General features: G+C 36.4%; 1 protein-coding gene across 1 annotated transcript in view; it reads right to left on the reverse strand.

The window, feature by feature from the left end:
- LOC115209873 (WD repeat-containing protein 38-like) overlaps nucleotides 1-2,666 on the reverse strand; it is an 81,944-nt gene extending 79,278 nt beyond the window's left edge. The window contains exon 1 of the mRNA XM_036508556.1: nucleotides 2,345-2,666. Within this exon, the coding sequence (XP_036364449.1) occupies nucleotides 2,345-2,396 (52 nt within the window). The 5' untranslated portion in view covers nucleotides 2,397-2,666. The remainder of the gene's footprint in view (nucleotides 1-2,344) is intronic.
- Nucleotides 2,667-23,472: the final 20,806 nt, after the last annotated feature.

Genomic DNA, 23,472 nt, shown 5'->3' on the forward strand with positions numbered 1-23,472 from the left:
AAATAAATAAATAAATAATAATAATAATAATAATAATAATAATAATAATAATAATAATAATAATAATAATAATAATAATAATAATAAATGTTCTGTAGATGTAGAGCAATCTAGGTTTCCACTTCCTTTATTGCTGAAAAGGGTCATGCTTCATCAACGATACATCTCTGTTCAAAGATCTATAAATTACTTCTAACAAATTGTATTCAATGGAACTTGGCGCTGTTTTTAGTTTCTGACGGTGCATTAGCATTAGAGCGTGTAATAAATATCAATTTATTTCCTAAGTATAAAGCTAAAAATTTGTTGAACCTGGAAAGTACAAAAAATGTTCATATCGTTTCCAAACATCATTATCTGTATTAATTAAGTGAAATAATTCCAAATGTAAATAAAAGGCGCCAGTACAGATTCTGATTGATGAGTACTTTCCTTTTATTTATGCAGAATTCATCCTTAGCAGAAGGATCGTTGTGAGGTTATGCCCTTTTCTAAAGAAATTATCTACTGGCGTAACATAAAGTAGCATCAATGCAGTGCTGTAGAAATTTAGGCCCCCTGTTCTTCGACAAAAGAAACCAGTACTAGATGAAGCATATATATTAAAACAATCTTATCGGATTTACATGTTTAGAATATAAATTTTAATAGATTTAAATTGCTATCAACAAGCGATTGATTTCATAAATATAATTCTATTTGCTAAGAAATAATTCTACGATGGACTGGCGGAACACATACGCCACAGAAACCGGGAATCCGGGCCCATGAGCCTGGCTAGGCTTGAAAAGGGCGACGTTCATCATTATCGTTAAGAAATAATTACATATTATAATAACATACATTAAGCGGTCGTATTTGGAGCGTAAGAAACTAGAGTTACAGAATCTAAGAGACAAAATAAATAATGTAAGAGAATCAGTAATAAATAATGTATTTTACACAATGCCTCAATTTTAGTACAACTTATATGTTGTGTAGTATGTTACGTGGACTAGAGACTTACTCGTCGGGATTCTCTTTGAACGCAAATATCCAACGACTACGTTGATAAATCTTAATCTATATTCTAAAATTTCATGTGACGGAAAACAAACAGGTTTACGGTATTAGCTATAATCTAAATTAAACATGATGAAAGAAAGCTATGAACTAAAATATACATTGAACTAAACAGATTCCGCACGCAGTTAGTTCGTGCTAAGTCGTGCAAAATCGATACTAGACATATACACTAACACAATAAAAGGGTTTTGTGTTGTCTTCATCCTGAGAGAAATAAGATACTATTGAATGCTTAAACGCAGAAAGTGTATTGAAAAAGCTTTGGAGTTAATGAAACATGCAATACTACTATTAATAAAAATGTTGCATTGTACTGCAGGATGTAAACTCCTGTCGAATCGAGAACGTGATCCTCATTTGAAGCCATTGCTGATTAGTAAACAAAGGAGCCTTAACTTGGAGTGTTTGACCTGTTGGAAATAGCAGTTAAATTTATCTTAAGTACATCCCAGCGTCTTAAACAAGTTGATTACTAAAACCTGTAGTGAATAACGAAATGTTAGATAAATGATGCCTGAAGAAAAAAACAGTCTGGTCAAAACTGGTCAAGGCTGACCTCGGGCTAAACAAAGGCATTAACTACTGCAGTCAATTCTATTAGAAAATACATTAACGAAACCAAAATCTATTTACCACCCACCTCACCATCCTAACATAGAAGCTTTTGGAAAAAATATAAACTTTTGTGACCTCAAAATCTACTTCTTAATAATGATTCCCAGTCAATCAAATCTGCAACTCGGTTTCAATTTTTGACTGAGCAATGTTTTGTACTAATAAACCCAGTGTTTTATGCCTGGAGTGTTGAACCTCAAAACATTTCACTTTGACTCCAATTATCAATAAATGATCTCCGGCCTAATTTAGAAATCGATATTAATCGAATCCCATCGAAGTCAACTTTGTCGTTCACTCTTTCGTGGTGGATACAATAAAGTGCCTGTTAAGTACAGGTACACACACACACACACACACCACACCACACACACACACACACACACACACACACACACACACACACATATATATATATATATATAAAGCAATAGCCATTTTCACAAATTTGAAGCCTGTTCGTATGTCAAAAATCAATATTAATGATCACTATTTTTTCTGTTTTGTTTTCAAGTGAACTTGTCGGAACAAGCTATTATCTAAAAGAAAAAAGAACAACATCATCAAAACAAGAACACTAAAAATGCCGAGATGATAAAACTGAAATGAACGTCTGAGAAAGAAATATATAAAATGCAGGTAATTTTTTTTTTATCATTCTCACCTGTAAGATTAATTTTGTTACGAATGCCATTCTCAAGTCGTCGACGTGACATCTTGAGCAATTCTACTGTCTTTGAAAACGTACAGCAACCAACCAATCGCGGTCAGCACTTGGTGGTATGTTGAAGAAAAGGAACTGTAAACCACTGGTTAACAGGTGTCTTCTGTATAGAGAGTTATAGGATGTACCTGCTGATACAGTCAACGTATACATGTATGCATGTGTGTGTGTATGCTTGTATCTGTGTGTGAATGTGCGAGCGTGTTTTTATAGGCCTGTAAAGGATTAAACGTTCCTGCTCGCCATGTGAATCGAGTAACATTTCTTGGTTGACTGGAAATACTATTGAATGCATCACTTTGCTTTGAGAACCAGCTGTGCAGCAACCGCTTGCTTAGTCAGCCAATCGGCTTTAAAGAAAAAAAAGACATCAAACGATTGGATACACATCCTCTGTGCTGGATTGATGCTGGGGAAATTTATAGTCAGAAAAATTATTTAAAATTATTGAAACAATACTATCAATATTTAAATAAGGATTAGTTCTATTTTGATTGCTTAACAACAACAGCAACACCACCAACAACAATAATAAAAACAATAATAATAAAAACAACAATAATAATAATAATAAACATCTTTAATTTTTAATGGATGTATAAGTTTTATATTTAAATCCTTCTGCTCATGGATATTTATTGTGATTCTGTTGTGATAAAATAAATATCTTCTAATCGAAAGAAAACAAGAAGTTTAAGAAAATCATTAAAAGGAGAAAAGGTCCTTCCACAGTTTCACCTTCAACACCTTCCGATCGTTATGATCATCCTTACTCTCATCCGCATATCCTCATCATCATCATCATCATTGAACATTTGGTATTTTCATACAAATTTCTACTGCACCACCTGCTCCACCACCGGCTTGCTGGAGTGTGTGCAGTATTGTGTGTTCTTTCTTGTTGTTGTTGTTGGGGGGTGATGTAAACTCTTCCCGTTATTGTATTGCGTCAGTTTGCTTTGTTACGGGGTCTGGTTGCAACTTTTTGTTGTATTAATGTTTGTTTTGTGTATTGTGTGTCTAATGCAAGTTGTGTTCTTCTGTTGGTTATATGACCTGTTGGTGGTTGTTTATTTCATTGGACATTTGCTATAAAGAATATGTCTTGAGTTTGTGGATTGCATTATTGAATAAATAGTGCCTTGAGTATGATGTAGGCTTATTATCATCATCATCATCATCATCATCATCATCATTATTATTATTATTATTATTATTATTATTATTATTATTATTATTATTATTATTGTTGTTGTTCTTCTTCTTCTTTTGTACGTTGTTGTTACTTTGCTTTATACCAGATGTTCCTAGTCTCACCCAGAGATCTCGTTTCACTATGGGGGTTATTTATAATTAACAATGATATATTGTCCCAGGAGGAGTACAGAATCTGTGAAATTTGTAATATTTCAGTTTTGAAAGAGCTTTAAGAGAATCAGGTATTCTCAACTTGACAATGTTTTTCTTAGGATTTGGGCAGTTTCCATGAGAACATCATTATTATTATTATTATTATTGAGTGGCCAAATTATTATTATTATTATTATTATTATTATTATTATATTATTATTATTATTATTATTATTATTATTATTATTATTATTATTATTATTATTATTATTATTTTTATTGAGTGGCCAAATGACATTGGGGTAAAATATACGAAGCCCAGTATACCCATCATGACTATCTGTCTGATAATAATACACCAGGCACATTCATCACAACCATATGTGCGGAACATGATGATCTCATAACAAGATAAACAGCGCATGACCTTGTAGGTGGGGGCCCAGTTAGAATTTTCTTCTGGTCGAGTAGGTCCCTGAATAAGGGTTGTTTAAAGATGAACGAAACACCCATGTTTCCAGATGTGAATTATTCAAACCCCCAAGAATTCCTCTCGACACATGGCTATGATGCTCCCCCACTACTTCTGCTCGTGATCAGAGATACACATATTGTCAGCCAGTAAGGGGCATGCTCAATTGGTTAAGGTTAAAGAACTGACAAACAAATCTGAGGTATTGAGCAGAATATTTGCTGTAGCCCATGTATTATACCAAGACAAAATATGTACATGATAACACTTCCAACCAGGTAAGATCAAAAGCCATGAGTGTAAGTGCCTGGTACGGTCTTAACCAGTTGAGCTTGTCCCTTGGTGGCTGACAATATGTGCATCTCTGACCCTGAGCAGAAGAAGTGGGGGAGCAACACAGCCGTGTGTTGAGAGGAATTCTTTCGGGTTTGAATAATCTAGAACAAAGGTTTTCGTTCAACATCCTTCAAAAATCTTTATTGATAGACCTTTTGAGCGGGATGGGCTACTCCAACTGAAGAAAATTCGGATCTATTCCATCTATTTTTAATTAATTTTTAAAATTAAACAGTTTGAAACTTCGAATACTGGCAGAATTTCTCACGTAGAATACGGTTTACTCTGAAAGTTTTTGCCAAAATTTCGTATTTAAGTTGTTGTATTTGAAAAAATTTCAACCAATCAACGACATGTATTCGGTTGAAGAAAGTTACTGCTGTTTGCGATAGTAATCGAAGAGGAACAGCTTCCGCGTCATTTCTACTAAATGTCACCACTCTGTTCTATTCGTACGGCGAGCGAAGACGATGTCACCTTTATCCTTTCTTCCTTTCTAGTCAGCACCGTGCATTCCTTACTCTTTCCTCCCTTCTACACTATCAACTAGCAACCAGCGAGCGAACTTGTCACTGCCACTACAATTGCCATATTTTCCGGTGTATAAGCCGCTATTTGTTTTGTTTTACCTTCATGTTTTGATAATGTTCTTTTTTTTTATCTAATAAAGATTTTATATTGACGAAATGTGTTTGTTGTTGATTATAGTAAGATAAAATCATGACAATAACAATACATCTCACAGTTGCAAAATAAGACATTTTGAAACTACATATACGTCAACAATTGAAAAGCCCGCTGCGGACTCATTGCTCTATGGTGTTGATTCTTCGAACAGTGATGACATTTATTAGAGATGACCCGGAAGTTGTTCCTCTTCGATTACTATAGCAAACAGCAGTAGCTTTCTTCAACCGAATACACGTCGTTGATTGATTGAAATTATCCAAATACGACAACTTTAACATGAAATAACTTCTAAAATACGAAATTTTGCTAAAATCGTTCAGAGTAAATCGTGTTCTACGTAAGAAATTCTACCAGCATTCGAAAATTCAAATTATTTAGATAAAAACATGAATTTAAAACTCTGTGATTGAGATGGAATAGATCCGAAAATTCCAACTGGTCCCCATTTGCAAGGTCATGTGCTGTTTATCTTGATATGAGATTACCATGTCGCGCACATATGGTTGTGATGCATGTGCCTGGTGTACCCTTATCAAATGGGTAGTCATGATGGGTATATTGGTCTTCGTATATTTTACCCCAGTGTCACTTTGATCGCATGCACTGCTCTCTCACTCAATAGTGATGATAATAATGATTTCAAATTTTGGCACAATGCCAGCAATTTCAGGGAGGGGGTAAGTCGATTTCATAGACCTCAATACTCGACTGGTACTTATTTATCGAAAGTTGACTTCAGCGGATTGGAACTCAGAACGTAAGGATGGAAGAAATGCTGATTAAGTCTCGATGAGTAACTGCATAGCAAAAACATACGGAAAAAGCAAACTTCAACATATACAATACTCAAAGAAGCTAAAAACCTAGCATCCAAACTACAAATAGATAACTGAACCAGCTGCTTTGCGAAAAGACAAGCCTACATAACTCCGAAGGACCATAAAACCAACTTCATGTATAACCTCCAATGCAGACTAATAAAACTAACGAAGGGAGAATTAGGGATAATAAACAAAAAGGTCCTGATAAAAATGAATTCCAAAATAAGGCTACCGAACTCATAGGAGAAACAACGGTACAAATGACATCAGAAATAACAAAGACCTACAGTTTCACATGATCTGCTATTGTTGGTTTCTGACCGTTCATCAAAGATTTCTCGTATTAAAATAATTAGATTTCGCCGAGTGGTTCCTCGAAATCAACAACAAACAAATAAACATCAACATGCATGCAAGGAAATCGTCCCTATCCCGTGAAAACTCGACCTAGATAAGAAAAAATTAAGCACTGACCAATTTGACGTCACCATAGGGTGCTCTGACGGAGCAGAAACAATTGAAATTATAACGTTATGTTTTATCCTGAAACGCACTTGGAGTCGCTGAAAAGTTCCTTGCTTTGGGTAAAACGAAATACAGGAGGATTAGTTAATATGATTTTATACATGTTCCTCTCTCAGAATACAGGAGGATCAGTTTATTAGGATTTTATGCAACATGTTCCCCTCTCTGAGTCACACACTTATTACAGCTGTCCTCCAATTTTTCCAAGCCCTGTAAAAGAACCCGGAAATTTGGACTTCCAGCCAGACCTTTCGCGATACCCTTCAAGCCAAGAACTTTTCAGCTGCCTCTCGTATTGGTAAAATATTCATCAAGTACTGCATAGGCCTATACAGGGATGATAGCTTAGAAATATCCCAATGGACAAATTCAGAAAAAGACCTAGAGGAATTCGAACTGAGAGTCTGGAGTAGGACAAAAGTGGATAGTTTTAGGTTGTTGACCCATCGATCTACCATTTCTGCTTCACTACCAACATTCTTCATTAATAAAACAATATAAGTGAACTGCTGGAAGCCTTTCACCAATAGTTTTATATTTATGAGTTGCTTATCATGGCATCCCACCTGTGCAGCCTATTTATTTTTTAGCTGTAAAATTATTCCACCTTGATGATGGTTTTCTGTCAGTTTCGATGATTAATATTGAGTTTGATTAACTGAATTACTTGCTTACCTAATTAGCATGTAACTATTGGTAATTAGCTGAATATTCCATAGACATGTATATCCTTGATGTAAACCTCAAGTAGTACTGATAAGCATCAAGACTGGATATTACCCTGTAAAAGAAATCGGAAGGTTCGGCTTCCAACCAGGCCTTTCGCGACACCCTTAAAGCCAGGAACTTTTCAGCACCCCGTCGTATTGGTAAAATGTTCACCAAGCACTGCATATGCCTATACAGGGATGATAGCTTAGCAATATCCCAAAACATGGATAAAATGAAATGGAATGGTTTCTTTACGATTTCTGTCTCTCGGATCTCACATAGTCAATCCGGAACGATTGACTGTGAGATCCGACAAAGGACGATTACTCGAATGTCACGCAGAGAAATCAAACTTGTAACTGCATTATTGCCAATCACACTCGTTAACCATATGGCCGTGCTGGATCCTTATACAAATTGCTCTTGAAACATTGCTAATACTTCTTTGGATTTGTATTGCTACTTCGTTCCACGAGTTCTCCGGTATTGGTTAACCAGTTTGTCAGAACTTGAATGAAACTTCTTGACCAGGGTAGGATACGATTCTTTAATACTGGGACGAACTGGATGGTCATAGGGACCTACGAGACACGTCTGTGCTTAGAAAAATAATATTTGATTTTCCAAATTCATAGGCTTGCACCTGATAACAAATGAATGTTTTAATCTGACAGGTATATTTAAGTAAGGGTTTTCGAGAAGCGGGCAGCATGAGATATGGCTCATCATTAGATGGGCCTAATTACTAAAATATTGAAAGTAATTTTTCGTTAGGTGTGCCATTCAGAAAGTCCTTGGGGCAGTAATTTGCCCATGACTGGTTTATACCTTTCTTTTTTTTACGTATGAGTTTTTAGTTATTTCGCCAACGAGCAGTTTCAAGTTTGAGTGGAAGGAAAAGGTAGTTCAACGCTCTTAATTTATACTCTGTTCTCCGAATCATTGAAAGATTCCCGATGTAGTTGCTCGACATGTTAAAAATAAGAACTAAAGCTCTCTGAAATCACCTACCGGCTTTTAAAAAGAGACAACATAAAACCACGATATATTGAATAATATACTCTGAAAAGATGGAACAGTTATGGTTATATCTAATCAGATTTATTTTGGTTTCGTCTGTATTCACCACCACCTTCTTCTTCTTCTTCTTCTTCTTCTTCTTCTTCTTCTTCTTCTTCTTCTTCTTCTTCTTCTTCTTCTTCTTCTTCTTCTTCTTCTTCTTCTTCTTCTTCTTCTTCTTCTTCTTCTTCTTCTTCTTCTTCTTCTTCTTCTTCTTCTTCTTCTTCTTCTCAGTAGCTTGTATTAAAATAATGTCGAGCTCAACTGTATCTTTTGTCTATCTATCATCAATAACGATAAAAAAAAATAATAAATCAGTATGATATTGGATATGGTATTGATGGTAGAGTATGGAGAGAGAGAGAGAGAGAGAGAGAGAGAGGGGAGAGATAGAGAGAGAGAGAGAGAGAAAGAAGGAGGGAGAGACAAATACATCTCACAACTTCAGCCTTTCATCCTTCTCCTCAATCTACGGAGAACATTATTTTCGTGAGCCAAATAAATCTCCTTTTTTATTTTTATTTCATTCAGATCGAAATTATTAAATCTTGCAACTATTTGTTTTGTCAGCATCTTTAAATTTTAGCCAGTGTTGTGGTATTTTGATATTCGTTAATTGGCAATTAGCTAACGAACTTTAAACTAATTACTTTCTTTATGACAATATGATATACTGTAGTTACTCGCGTGTTTTATAATCTCGAATATAACGCAACACCTGCTTTTCTAAAAAAAAACACACAAAAGAAAAAAGAAAAGTTTTACTCTTTTACTGGTTTCAATTATTGGAATGCGGCCATGCTGTGACCTGCATCAAAATGTTAAGTCGATCAAATCGGCTCCATTACGTATCTTAAAGATATGGTAATTATCTTATCAGTTTCTCTTTGCCGAACCGCTACGTTATGGCGATGCAAACCAAGCAACACTGTTTGTCAGGCCGCGAGAGACAAACACACACACGACACGCTTCCGAACAGTTTCCGTTGATCAAATTCACTCACAGGGTATGGACAACCTAGGGTTTATAGTTGGAGTCACTTGCTTAAGAAGATGTCATGCAGCAAGACTGAACCTGAAACCACCCGGTTTCAAAGCAAACAACACAGCCATGTCTGCAACAATGCATTGTATCCTCTTAGGCGACGAGCCGACAGAATCGTTACCGCACCGGCCAAAATGCTTTTACATTCAAGTTCCGCCATGGTTCGCTCTGCCTTTCATTCTTATGGAGTCAATAAAATAAGTACCGCTAGAGCACTGGGTTCGACTTACCCCCTCCACCGAAATTGCTGACCTTGTGCTAAAATTTGAAACCTATGTATTGTATTCTCTTACCTTTTTGTAACCTCGTGTATAAAGCTACTTCGCCCTTTGTCTCCAATTTTGAAATTGTTGTTTTGCAATAAATTTCTCGCATTTTACAAGAGTTAAATTTTACTTTTTTTTTTGTTATTATTTTATCTGTGTTTATCTCTACGCATGCTTCTAAATCTCTGCTTATATAAAAATATAAAAAGCCGTCACATGGATTTCTCTACATATTAACAACAATGTATCTCATTAATAAACAGCTGTCTGGTTTCTTTTCCTGTACATCCTGGAGTCATGTAGGATGTACAATGCAGCAGATTCGTAGGAACCCACACGAAATTCCGTGAAAATATGTTATCTAACAATTATTTCAATTTTCTACATTTTAAAATTAATTAATGCTGAGTCCATTTTAATAAGTGAGGATTCCGCTCTCAAGATTTTAGATACTCATGCTGTAAGAAATCTAAGAAAAATCCAAGACGGTTACTAATTCTTTTTTACCCACAAACACAAACGCAAACACACACACACACACACACACACACACACACACACACACCACACACACACACACACACACACACACACACTCACACTCACTCACTCATACGCACACACACGCTTGAACAACATACACCGGGAAGCAATAAGTGAGTCAATGAAGTGAGACCTCTATGTAGTCGCTGGACCTGTTAGACATAGTGCTTAAATCTTCCCCAAATTACAGACTCTTATCTTGAGGAGGAAATATTACATTTGGTAATATAGACCGAGATACACAAGTATATGACAAACACACATACACACACATACACACACACACACACAAACACACACACACACACACATAGTGTACTGATGTTAAGATCAGCAAAACGTACTCCATCTGGTGATTGACAAATATTATCGAATAAACACTGTACATATTTTAATACATACATACATACATACATACATACATACATACATACATACATACATACATACATACATACATACATACATACATACATACATATGTTACTTACCAAATTTGATCCACCAGAAATATGTGTGTATGTATTTTATTGTTCAGTTTATTTCAAGATTTCTTGCCAATAGAGGAAGAGCCGGTTTCTCATGGAATTTAAACATCAACAACAGGGTATTTTTGTTTGTTTGTATGTATGTATGGTAGCAGATTTGTATGCTTTGCTATTTGTATGTATTATCATTCATATAGTTGCATATCTCGACATGCTCATATATATTTAAATGATAAACTTCTGGGAAGTTTTACAGACAGTTCCAGTCATGGATTGGATCTATAGTCTTCGAATTAGCTTCATCCTTTCTTGTTTTGAGAAGCCTAATGTTTCAAGATTGGTGTTTAGTCAGTGTGTTACAAGTCTAAGGGCCTCAATAATTACAGGTATAAACCTGAACATGTAATCTGGATAGAGTGACTGCAGATTTCTCAATAATTCAGCGTAGGTATTCTCATTTTCACTGATGTTCAGCTTTAGTGTTAACATCTGCTGGGTAGGTAATTTCCACAACTGTACACAGGTTCTCTTCTTTATACCAAATCATTATATCAGGTATGTTGCGCTTACATTTTATTGAGGTCTTCACTGGGACATTCCACCAATACGCCTTTCTATTATGAGTGGCTATGGCTTATACTACACAGTGGGTTCTTATTTCTTTGTCCTCGGAATTATACTTCCGACAGATTTCATTATAGAGTGTCTTAGCTACAACATCATGTCTCATCAGTACATAATACCGTGATGACATTTTCGAACAACTGCTTATAATGTGGGTGATATCTTCAGTATTTACTCCATAAAGTCTACATCGGTTATCACATTTTACTGCTTTTCCTGCATCACTATCTATTTTGTGCATTAGGTACTTGGTGGATATTTGCTGTTCCTGGATTGCAAATACATACTCTTCAAAGTAATCTGGTAGTAATCTGGCTATTGGTCCATGATAAACTGCTTTGATGATCGATGTTACTATCATCCCGGAACTTTCTACAAACGTATCCGTGCATAGTCTTCTGCTCATATAGGTTCATGCTTTTATCTGATGATACGTTGCGGTAGAGTCGTGCGACTTCTTTGGGCATGTATTCTAGGTTATCAAAGTATGTTGCTCAAGGAGCTACCTTCCAAATCTCATGTTGTTTTGCATGTATGTATGTATGTATGTATGTATGTATGTATGTATGTATGTATGTATGTATGTATGTATGTATGTATGCATGCATGCATATGTGTGTGTGTGCATCTATGTGTGTGTATGTATGTATTTATATATTCATGTATGCAAGTCCGCGTCTGTATATTAAAAATATGAAAATAGACGGCTTAGTTATGGTTGGAACACCTTTGATCAAAGCTCTGGCTTAGGGTTAAACAACACAATACTTAATAAACACAGAGACTAACTCTCTCTCTCTCTCTCTCTCTCTCTCTCTCTCTCACACACACACACACAGGCACACACACTTCTATGAAACGCACATGAGCACGTTATTCGTAAAATTTGAAGAATTCGTTGCTCCCCAAGGAAATATTAAAACAAACACAAAAATAGATTTATTCTGTTGGCTTGGTAATTATTTTCATTATTAAATATATACCTTAAACCAGAGTTGACTATCAAAGACCGGAACTTTTCAGATAATCAGTTTATTAATTATACACACACACTCACACGCATAAATACATGCACATGTTTGTATTTATGTATGTATGTATGTTTGTGTGTTTGTGTGTATGTATGCGTATATGTGTTGCATTCCATTCTATTTTCGGAGCCGTTATTCTAATCCCATTATCGCAAATCTGGCTTAATAAAAGTATTGTGAGAATGGCCGAGTGGTCTATGGCATCAGGTTCAAGAGCAATCCTTGTTCTTTAATCAGAGCATCAGATATTCTGACCCACGATCGTTTGTGTCGTTTCGAACCCCTCTTCTGATGAATAAATATATTACGAACCAATGAAAAATCCAAGCCTCTATACCTGTCAAGCACAACCTGTGGCCCGCAAAGGCATTTTGTGCGGCCCACAAACCATTTTGCAAAGACTTTGCTATTTTAATAAATAACTGAAAATTAACATAGCGAACTTCATGTACCACAATCACACACTGAAAACATACTAGTATTTATCAACTTTTATTATTATATTTCTTTTCTTTACTACTGTTTTTGTATGTTTCTTGATCATCCAAGTTATATGATATACTTTGCGGCCCGCCTTGAGTGAGTGAATTTATGATTTGACCCTTTGGACGAAAAAGGTGCATCCCTGCTCTACACGGTTGCTCAAATTCCTACTATTAGCAACTAAGGCCATACTATCTTTGAAAAAGAGGAACGATGTAATCGTAGATATGTAAAACGTTGGAAGGGTCTTGACTGGATAGCTTTTGACCATACGATTGCTTGATCAAGACTGACTTGGGTTAAACAGCAACAACAAGTGGTGTATGAAAAAAATTGATTTTCTTTACTCTATATCAACTGCTGGAATGAAGCGTTTTAAAAGGGGGAGAAATCTCCAGAAAAATATATCAAATTTACTGTTAATCTCATTTCCTTCAATGCAGCTAACTTAATTCACGCCCACAAAGACCTCTAAAGCAATTGGCAAAAATATGTCATACTTTTTCGAATCATTTTGGCGACATATGCAGCTACAAGCAAATATAAACATTCTCTTGGTACTTTCATCTTTGACCCAGCAGAATACCCAGGTTGCAACAACTGGAAAAGGGGTTAGAACTGCACTAGCACCCGACTGGGGCGGATAAAGGTTGAATGGATGAGAGCAACATAAAGTGAAGTGCTTTGCTCAAGGATGCAACGTGTCACTCGGCCCAGGAAGGGACTCAGGATATTTTGATCATAAACTCGTGAGCTGCATCGATTTCAGTTGTCTCGGAAAGCTTGTAAAGGTTATAGGCTCCATTCTTCTCTTGATTAATCAATAACAAACAAGCATAGCCACCCTCTTAGTATATATTATAAATGAAGAGAGGCAAAACAATGCCAATATTCTGATTCTCAAACCTGTGGGTGGATGGATGGATGTGAAGAGATACGGCAGCACATCGGATGACTGAGCGACCCTTTCTACGGAAAATGCTGCTCACCTGTTAAAATAAGAAATGGACCTGAAAAACGTGGTCTCAATAAAGTGTGCCTCATTTTGGAACAGGCCAGTAAAGCCGCAGCTGACGAAATATAGTAACATCTAAGAAAAGTGTTCCTTTCAAAATGTGAGTTTTACCACACAAGATTCTCTTACAGTATAAAACTATTATATATATATATATATATATATATATATATATATATATATATTATATATATATATATAATATATATATATATATATATATCTTTTTTCTCTCCTTGTTTCTCTCCTTGTTTTTTCTGTGTCCCTTTCTGTAGAAGAGCGTAGGCTCGAAACGTAAAAGACTTTTTCTATTCTTGAGCGTTATACTAATACATCTGTTTGTTTTGTACACCACCTGTCTTGGTCTTTTGTTTTTTTCGTAAACTCTCCTTATATATATATATATATATATATATATCATTAAAGTTGACCCCACCACACACCCTTCACAAACTGTTACTCATAATTTTACGTAACAATTCACAGTTTCGACAATGGTTTGAAATTTTGGCACAAGGCTGGCAATTTAGGGGTTGTGGGTAAGTTGATAACATCGACCCCCAGTACTCAGCTGGTACTTATTTAATCGACCCATGAAAGGATGAAAGTTAAAGTCGACCTCCGCGGAATTTGAACTGAGACTGCAAAGACGGACGAAATGCCGCTAAGCGTTTTTTACAGAAGTACTAACGATTCTACCCGCTCACTGCTTTCGCACAGTTGTGACAATATAAGTTCTTTATAGTTAGTATTAGGACAAGGAACTGCCCAGCCATCTGAATGCTTGTCCGGCCCTTAATTAATCCGGCTAATTGTAATTTTGAAGTTCCACTGTCAATATTGTAATATTAAGTTTTAAATAAATATACACTTTCGCCAAAGGACTCAAGACTGCATATGGTTGTGTAACCTGAAACATCAACAAAGTGTAAAATTTTATTAAAGCTGCAGAGAGGTGGTCCCTTAGATAAATGTTGAAGGTGTACAGTAGAGATAGGGTGAGGTCGTTAGACGAGCGAAGACCATCAGGAAGTTTCTTAATAACATAAGAAAACAATAGGTTCACTTTAATGAACCTGTTAGAAGAATAGTTTTCAGAGCTGGGGAAGTTGGTAAGAGAAGCTTCTCGATGGCCTTCTCAGTTGGCCTCAGTAAGAACAGGCCGATAACACGCCAAGTAGTGTGTGGAGGTTCATGATAGCTGTCATCTGTAGGACAGGGCATATAAAGGAGAAGAAGAAGAAGAAGAAGAAGGAGGAGGAGGAGGAGGAGGAGAAGAAGAAGAAGAAGAAGAAGAAGAAGAGAAGAAGAGAAGAAGAGAAGAAGAAGAAGAAGAAGAAGACGAAGAAGAAGAAGAAGGAGGAGGAGGAGGAGGAGGAGAAGAAGAAAGTGAAGAATGAGAAGGAGGAGAAGAAGAAAAAGAAGAAGAAGAAGAAAGTGAAGAAGGAGAAGAAGGAGAGGAGAAGAAGAAGAAGACGAAGAAGAAGAAGACGAAGAAGACGAAGAAGAAGGAGGAGGAAGGAGAGGAGAAGAAGAAGAAGAAGAAGAAGAAGAAGAAGAAGAAGAAGAAGAAGAAAAAGAAGAAGAAAAAGAAGAAGAAGAAATACTCTCTATACTAGTTTGTGTGCTATGATTTATTCAGTGGAATTAGCTAACATTTCGTAAAACAGGTAACTACAGGTAATCATTGTTATCAGTTGTTAGGTAATTAACAGAATTTCTTCATAACAGTGAAAGAGCTAATATACTTTTTCCCTTCATGAAATAATACAATACTTCTTATATATATATTATATATAAATATTTACTTTAATGGCGATTAGAAAGAAATTCGCGTGCTTACTCCGACGAACACAATGCGGAGAGATATACAAATAGGTGCACAAAAGAAAATGAGTTGTAACTTTGTTTGTACGTATGTGACGATTGGCAGATGCATTGCGTTATCGATAAATAATTGACGAGTAACTTCATTAAGTTGCCCCACCTCTGCTCAAATAGACTCTCCGAAAATAACATCGGGGGAAGATAAAAAAAGAAAACTAAGAGGAAACTTCTCTGAGATATCATTTTTAGAATACGCTAACGGAGATGAAGTGTGCAGGGTGTGTTCAAGCGACGGAACGAGATATAGAAGATTTATAACAATTAGAAAATAGGAGACACACACACACACACACACACACACAGACAGTCAAACACACACACACACAGAGACAAACACACACACATACATACATACATACATACATACATACATACATACATACATACATACATACATACATACATACATACATACATGCGAGGTGCATTCCAGAAGTTTTGAGACCATTTTAGGAGAGGCAGTTGTAACAGTCCTAGATTATTGTAATTTTAGTAAATCATTACTATACATGTAATAAGTTGAGCCGCCAACTTTTGTTATTCTAGATTGAAGGAGACGTTTGTAACAGCTCTTTGAACACTGTTTATCAAAGCTGACCAGTGTGCAGAATACAATCAAGACGTTTGGGTCAAACTGGACAAAAACGCTACAAAGACTTAATGAAATACTCCAGACTGTTTATAGATTAAGTTTTTCGCTGACACAAGAAGTTCAACGACGGTAGAGAGGAAGTGGGAGAGGGGAGAGACAATGAGAAGTGTGGGAGGGAGAGGAAGGTCAGTATATCAGAGCTGATTGAGAAAATCTGCTATTTTCCGGATGAAGATCGTGTGACTTATAAGGACAGCAAGCATGCAGTTTGGAATTGATGTGGTAACTGTACACCGAATTATTCATGAAGAGCTGAACATGTTCAAAATCTGTGGAAGGTTTGTTCCTAGAGTGCTCAGTGACAAGCATCTTGGCAACCAACTATTCGACAAAGGTGGGCATCAAAACTGTCCATCAGCCCCTACAGTTCAGAACTTGCTCTCTGTGACTTTTGGCTGTTCCCCAAGCTTCCCTATGCTGAAGGAGAACCTCGGGATGAATGATGCTGTGACAAGAGCCCTGGACAACTTCACTTTGGAGGACTCCCATGGGACTTTCACGTAGTGGTCGGGGCGCTACAACAATCGCATTGAGGTAGAGGATCCTGCTTTCAAAGAGATTAGAATTTTGTACTTCGTTGAAATTGATGTGTCTTGCAAATGTTTGAAAACTTCTGGAATGCACCTTGTAACTGTAAGTTAAAAGGGTCATTATATATACATACATGAAGACACACACACAGACACACACGCAGAGACAAACACACACAGAGACAAACACACACACACACCACACACACACACACAATGCACCTTGTATCTCATATATATAGTTCAAACAAAAGACGACGACAGGAGAAAGTACAGCAAGCAGGTGTATTAGTTAAAACTCGGGAAAAATGGAAAAGTCTTTGACATTTCGAGCCTACGCACTTTGATAGAAATGATTAAGAGGGAAAAATCCGGAGAGAGAGAGAGAGAGAGAGAGGGAGAGAAACCGAGAGAGAAAAAGATGTGTAGGAATTAACGGTTCAGCATGATGAATATATACGTATTTTAACAAGCTCCCTGGCTAATCGCGACACCAATGCCTGTTCTGGCATTGATTTTCTCTATATCGTTGGCAGGGGATGCGTCGCTGTTATCTCTAGTGGTAGAGCGCCCATCATTGGCGAGACCAAGGAAGGTCAAAATCATGTGATCTGGTGGTCTCGGTCCTGGAGATTGTAGGGATTTATCTCCCCGCTACCAATAAAATTAAGCGAACATTTTTGCACCAACAGCCCAGATGAGAGTTTCTCTCATGGTATCTACCACAGTAAAGCTTGTTCTAACAGAAAATTCCCGTTTAAGTGGGAATAAATATTACCTCTTGCTATTAATACTGCCTCGCTAATATATATATATACTTTTTGTATTGTCTGAGGCTGAGCAACAGGATGCGTAAAAATGGTAGGACGGGTTGTGCCTGGCGTGTTGTTCATTCCCTCCAATATAATGTGCTTGATCGGCAGCATGGTAGGAGGACAGGCTGTTACCAATGTCGCGAGTACCTCCTTCTCTACCTCACTGATGGATCCAAAGGAAGAGCTCAGCTGTTACAGTTCTGCTCCAGCGCCATCACGTGATTTTTCAGAACGAGGTCGTAGCCAACGTCGAACTGCCACAGGGGCAGTTTTTTTATATTAAATAAAAAAATGTTTTTTACAAGGATTACTCTCGAAACTTTGTTCATGGCTGGATATAGCCACAAGCCAGCAGAGGTTTAGAATCAGAGTTTTCCTTCTAGATGATTTACTCCAGCACCAAACTAACAAGCTTCATCAACCCGACTGTGTTGCTCTTTAAACTATAACTGGGACCCCGATAGATGCTATTACTCCGGATCAGAGCAGACTTCAGAACGATAGTGACTAAGAGGTAGCTTAACACTTCTCAAAACACTGGAACTCCTGAACCAGAGCCCCACAACTAAATGCAGCTTAAAGTCATACCCAGGACAAATTTATGCATGTAATTCTTGGTGTGCTCGGTGTTGTAAATATATTGTTAAATAAAATAATAAATGCGCCCTTTTGAAGCTATAAAAGTCGACCCGGTTTCCCGGTTTCAATGGCGTAAGTGTTCCCCAGCTGGACGGGACGCCTGTCCATCGCAGCATTATTCATTTTTGCCAGCTGAGTGAACTGGAGCAACGTTAAATGAAGTGCTTTGCTCACGAACACAACGCGTCGCCAGTCCAGGAATCGAAACCACAATCTTACGATCAGGATGCTGACGCCCTAACCACTAAGCCACGCGCCTTCACATATTGTTAAATAGTAATCTTGAAAAAATTAAGACTTAATCAAAGAAAGCGACCAGCTAGCACAGGATTTGTAAATACAGTCTGTAACCGGAACAGTAAAAATATGCAAGCCTTGAAAAGTCCAGCATGTATCTCCGTTTTGTTATCCAAATTCCTGCGATGAAGTTTTTTTTTTGGAACCAGTTCCTTTCCAACATCAAGAATTTAAATATTTTTAAAAGAAAAATAACACAATTTCTCACATATATGCATAGATGCATACATACACACATAAATATATGCATGTACGCATATTTATATGTAGTATATATGCATAAATACAAGAATACATACTCACGCATATATATATATATATTTTTTTTTTTTAAATTTTTTATTTTTTAATTTTATCTAGTTTCAGCTCACGAGCTGTGGCCATATATATACACACACACATATATATATATATACATATACATATACCTATATATATATATACATATATGTATGTATATGTATATAGAACATAATATAGTATATGCATGTATGCATATATAATATAATATAATATAATATAATATAATATAATATAATATATATATATATATATATATATATATATATATATATAAAATATAATATATATATGTGTGTGTGTGTGTGTGTGTGTATGTATGTATATACATATAAACACATACACATATATTCATACAGACATACACGAACGTATACATTCGTTGAAATCTATAGTCTTGTTGCGTGATTGAACATAAAGTGTAATCTATGAATGCTCTTCTCTCCAGGACTTAGTTTGAAGACAAATGTTATGGCAACCAGCAAGCAAGTGGATGAAAAAGAAGTAAGCATGAAGCAATACTAAACAAATGCCCTTTAATAAATAAAACATTTCTCGCTGCAGAAGTCTTGTGACAGTTATAACAAAGCAACTGAGAGACATTTCAGCTTTTTTTCTTTTCCGAAGATATTTGCGCCTTGCAGAGTGTTGTCAGTACTATAGACGTAGACAATAACGTTGTGAAACTAAAAATACAATATCGGATCTGTTGCTTAAAGATGTGATATAACTTAACTTACATTATAAGAAGCAATGCACACAAACACACACACACATACACACACACAGACACAGACACACACACATACACACACACACACACACAGACACAGACACAGACACACACACACACACACAGGGTCAGGGACGCTTATACGCAGTAACATTTCTAAAGCGTATATTGTGTGTGCTGTTTACAGTCTTGATAGCTGAGAAGCGACCAATTGGCAAATGTCACATAAACGACAGAAGTTTCGAAAAGATACATGTAGTCGTTGGTGAGCTGGCAGAATCGTTAAAGCGTCGGAAAAGTACGTTGCTATATTTCGTCGAGTTCAACATTGCCTTCATCCCTCCAGGATCAAAAAAATACGGCAGCAATCAAACGACTGGCCTTGTATCTAAATTAGAAAGCATTATACCTATTTCTTTACTACCTACAAGGGGCTAAACACAGAGAGGACACACAAGGACAGACAAAGGGATTAAGTCGATTACATCGACCCCAGTGCGTAACTGGTACTTAATTTATCGACCCCGAAAGGATGAAAGGCAAACTCGACCTCGGCGGAATTTGAACTCACAACGTAACGGCAGACAAAATACGGCTACGCATTTCGCCCGGCGTGCTAACGGTTCTGCCAGCTCGCCGCCCTTGTTAGAACGCATTATACCGTATATACTCGAGTAACAGTCGATCTCATGTTTTTGGCCAAAAAATTGGGTATTTTCCATAGACCCCGTATAAAAGTCGACCCTGGTATTTAACGAACAATAGGACAACATTTGTGGGCCAAGGTACCGTATTATCCTGTACGTACAAATAACACTGTCACAAAATTGTGAGGCTACCTCACTGTAGTCTGCTCGGTGCTTATAGTAAAACACCATTTAATAGCAAGCACTACGCATCTGTTGATGGGTGCTACATCACCATTACTAATATCTATGCTCAGTCTATGCTGCAAGCCTGCATACATCTTCAAGCAAAATAAACACATGCGTCATACACTCGTTGTTTACATGGTGAGAATCGTGTTTAATGGACAGCACTATCGGCGAACACTAGCAAACGCTACTGTCTGAATTCGTACAAAGGCCTGAAGATGGCTGTTGATCAAAAGAGGAGAGCCATGGGGTAGCTAGTTGACCATCTAGACACAAGCTAGGGTCTGATCAGCCCCAGCTGGGTCACCTGGAGGAGGGTGTATGATGTTGAAAGATCCGAAACACCCGATGATACCAGTCACATCACCGGAGATGTGTCTTCTCCAGATACATCAGTCATTGATGTATGCACTCAATGAACAGTAATGACAAGTTGGGGCAGAATCGGTAGAGCATCGGACAAAATGTTTTACGGTATTTATTCTTGCTCTCAACATTTTGAATTGAATCCCGCCGAGGTTGAACTTTGCCTTTCGTCTTTTTTTTTGGGGGGGGGGAGGGCGATAAATTAAGTACGAGGCATCTTCTTGAGTTAACGGTATCGATTGATCCTACTCCACAACATTGCTGGCCTTGTGCTAAATAAGAAATTATTTGTCTAGTGTCTGGCTAGTCGTAATAGATCAGATTTCTGATGAAAGACATTCCACCCATGAACACTTCAACGTATAGTACCCACAAGACTACATGTATCGAATGTGTTTTGTTTTCAAACAGTAAGTTATAAATGAGGTCGATTTGGCTGCTATTTCTTGGCGGGGGGGGGGTCGATTAACGATGCAGACGCCCTTTCCCATTGGCTTGTTAGGCTACATGTTCAGTTGAGTGGTATGTAAATAAAGTCAGTGTTAATCAAGTGTATTATGTAAATGGTTTTAGCTTCTCTTTATTCTCGGCAACAACGTTTACACAAAATATAGAAATACAATTGATTTATAATGAATGTTCGTTAATAATTTCTAATGGCCAGTACTAATAGCTAATACTGCTGCTAATTATTAATCGCTAAAAATAATTGCTAATATGTAACACTAACATATTTAGTAGTTAATAGCTCCTCACTAATAATAAAGTCGAAGCAGAATCCCGATTCAAACATGTTTTAATATTAGTAACCCTCTTTTCCCTTCTATCCGCAATAGAAAAAAATACTATAAATACTTTATTGTTACACATATTTATGGGAATACAGCGTATGTTGTTGATATTATTAGCTGTTAGTGAATACATTTGCAAATTTCATACTTTACAGCGGTTGAAGCGGATTCTTATTCAGCCAAGTATTATTGGAATTGATAACATTGATTATATCAGTCAGACTTTGTTTTCAGTAACTTATAACATGTTTCAATAACCGATTAGATATTTTATGAAATTCTTCACAATTTTATTTTTCGAGAACTTCCTACGATGGAAGAAGATAGTTTCTATAAATGATCGAGATATTAGTCTTTATGAAACTGTTTTTAAAGCAAATTTATTTCCCAGTAACCAACTGATGGTCGTTCAATTGGGTTTGTAGTTTCATCAGATCGTTTGTTCTGTTTTGAAATACAAAACAATATTTGTAAATAACATTTTACACAGCAGATAATTATTTAAGCTAAATATGGTTACATATCTATTCTTTTCTTCTTTTAATTTGTTTTGCTTGTTTCAGACACAAGATAAATATTTCAAGAAGTTTCATTTCAGTTCTGTAGATTAATAACAATTTACATTTGTATGTGGATAAAAAATTTATAATAGGCAGCAAAACCTTTTTGTATTTTTTTGTTTTATTTGTAAATATCGTAACTCATTATCGAAAAATATCTGTGTCAGACATCACTTATCAATTCATTTATTCATTGTTTGTTTTAAATAACTCCACTCAATACTTCTTTGAAATGTATTCATAAATTTCCTATTGAAAGTAGGTGCTTTGAAACATTCCACTCTTGCTTTAGGTCGCCATTGTATATTAATGCACCACAGCAACAGACTTACAAATTTCGTGACCATTGGTCGCTTCAAAGCTGAAAATATTTGGATAGAATTTTACAAACGGAAATATCTTTGTTTCATCATAATTGATATTTTAACGAAGGAAGGCGGCAGACTGGCAGAGTCATTAGAAAATTTTGAAAAAATGCTTTGCGGTATTTATTTCAATATTTTAATGTCTAAATTCAAATCTCACCGATATCAACTTTGCCTGTCATCCTATCCGGGTCGATAAAAATAAAATACTAGTCAAGTACTGGGGTTGAGGGTATCGACTAACCCCTTCTCTTAAAATTGTTGGCCTTGTGCTTATATCGAAAACCTTTATTTTAACATAGGCGAAGGCAGCAGAGAGATAAGAAAGAATGCTTTTCAAATCCAAATGTTGTTGGTCTTTGCCTTCCATACATCTGGGATCGATAAAATAAAGTACCAATTAAGTCCTGGTGTCGATATAATCGACTAACACCTTCCCCTAAAAAGTTGCTGGCTTTGTTGCTCATTTTAGCAAGGACAATTAGGAACAGAATCAGTAGATTGCAGGGCAAAACGTTTTAGGCACAACGCTTGTTATATAATCAAACCTATTTGTAGCATGGTTGAATCAACCTCATGGAGATTCACTCATTAGTTGCTCAACCAACCTGCTCTAACTCCCTAAGTAGATGCTAAACAACAACATCATTTCTTTTAAAAATTAATTAATATATTCTATCTCATATGAAAGATTCTATATAACCAAGCGTTCATCTTTTTCTTCGCTCACATCTGTAATAAAAAAACAGTGAAAAATACATTGATTTCAGAATATCATTGATACATAAGTGCTCTATAA

The sequence above is a fragment of the Octopus sinensis genome, linkage group LG1, assembly GCF_006345805.1.
Source record: "Octopus sinensis linkage group LG1, ASM634580v1, whole genome shotgun sequence".
In the NCBI taxonomy this organism is placed as follows: Eukaryota; Metazoa; Mollusca; class Cephalopoda; order Octopoda; family Octopodidae; genus Octopus; species Octopus sinensis.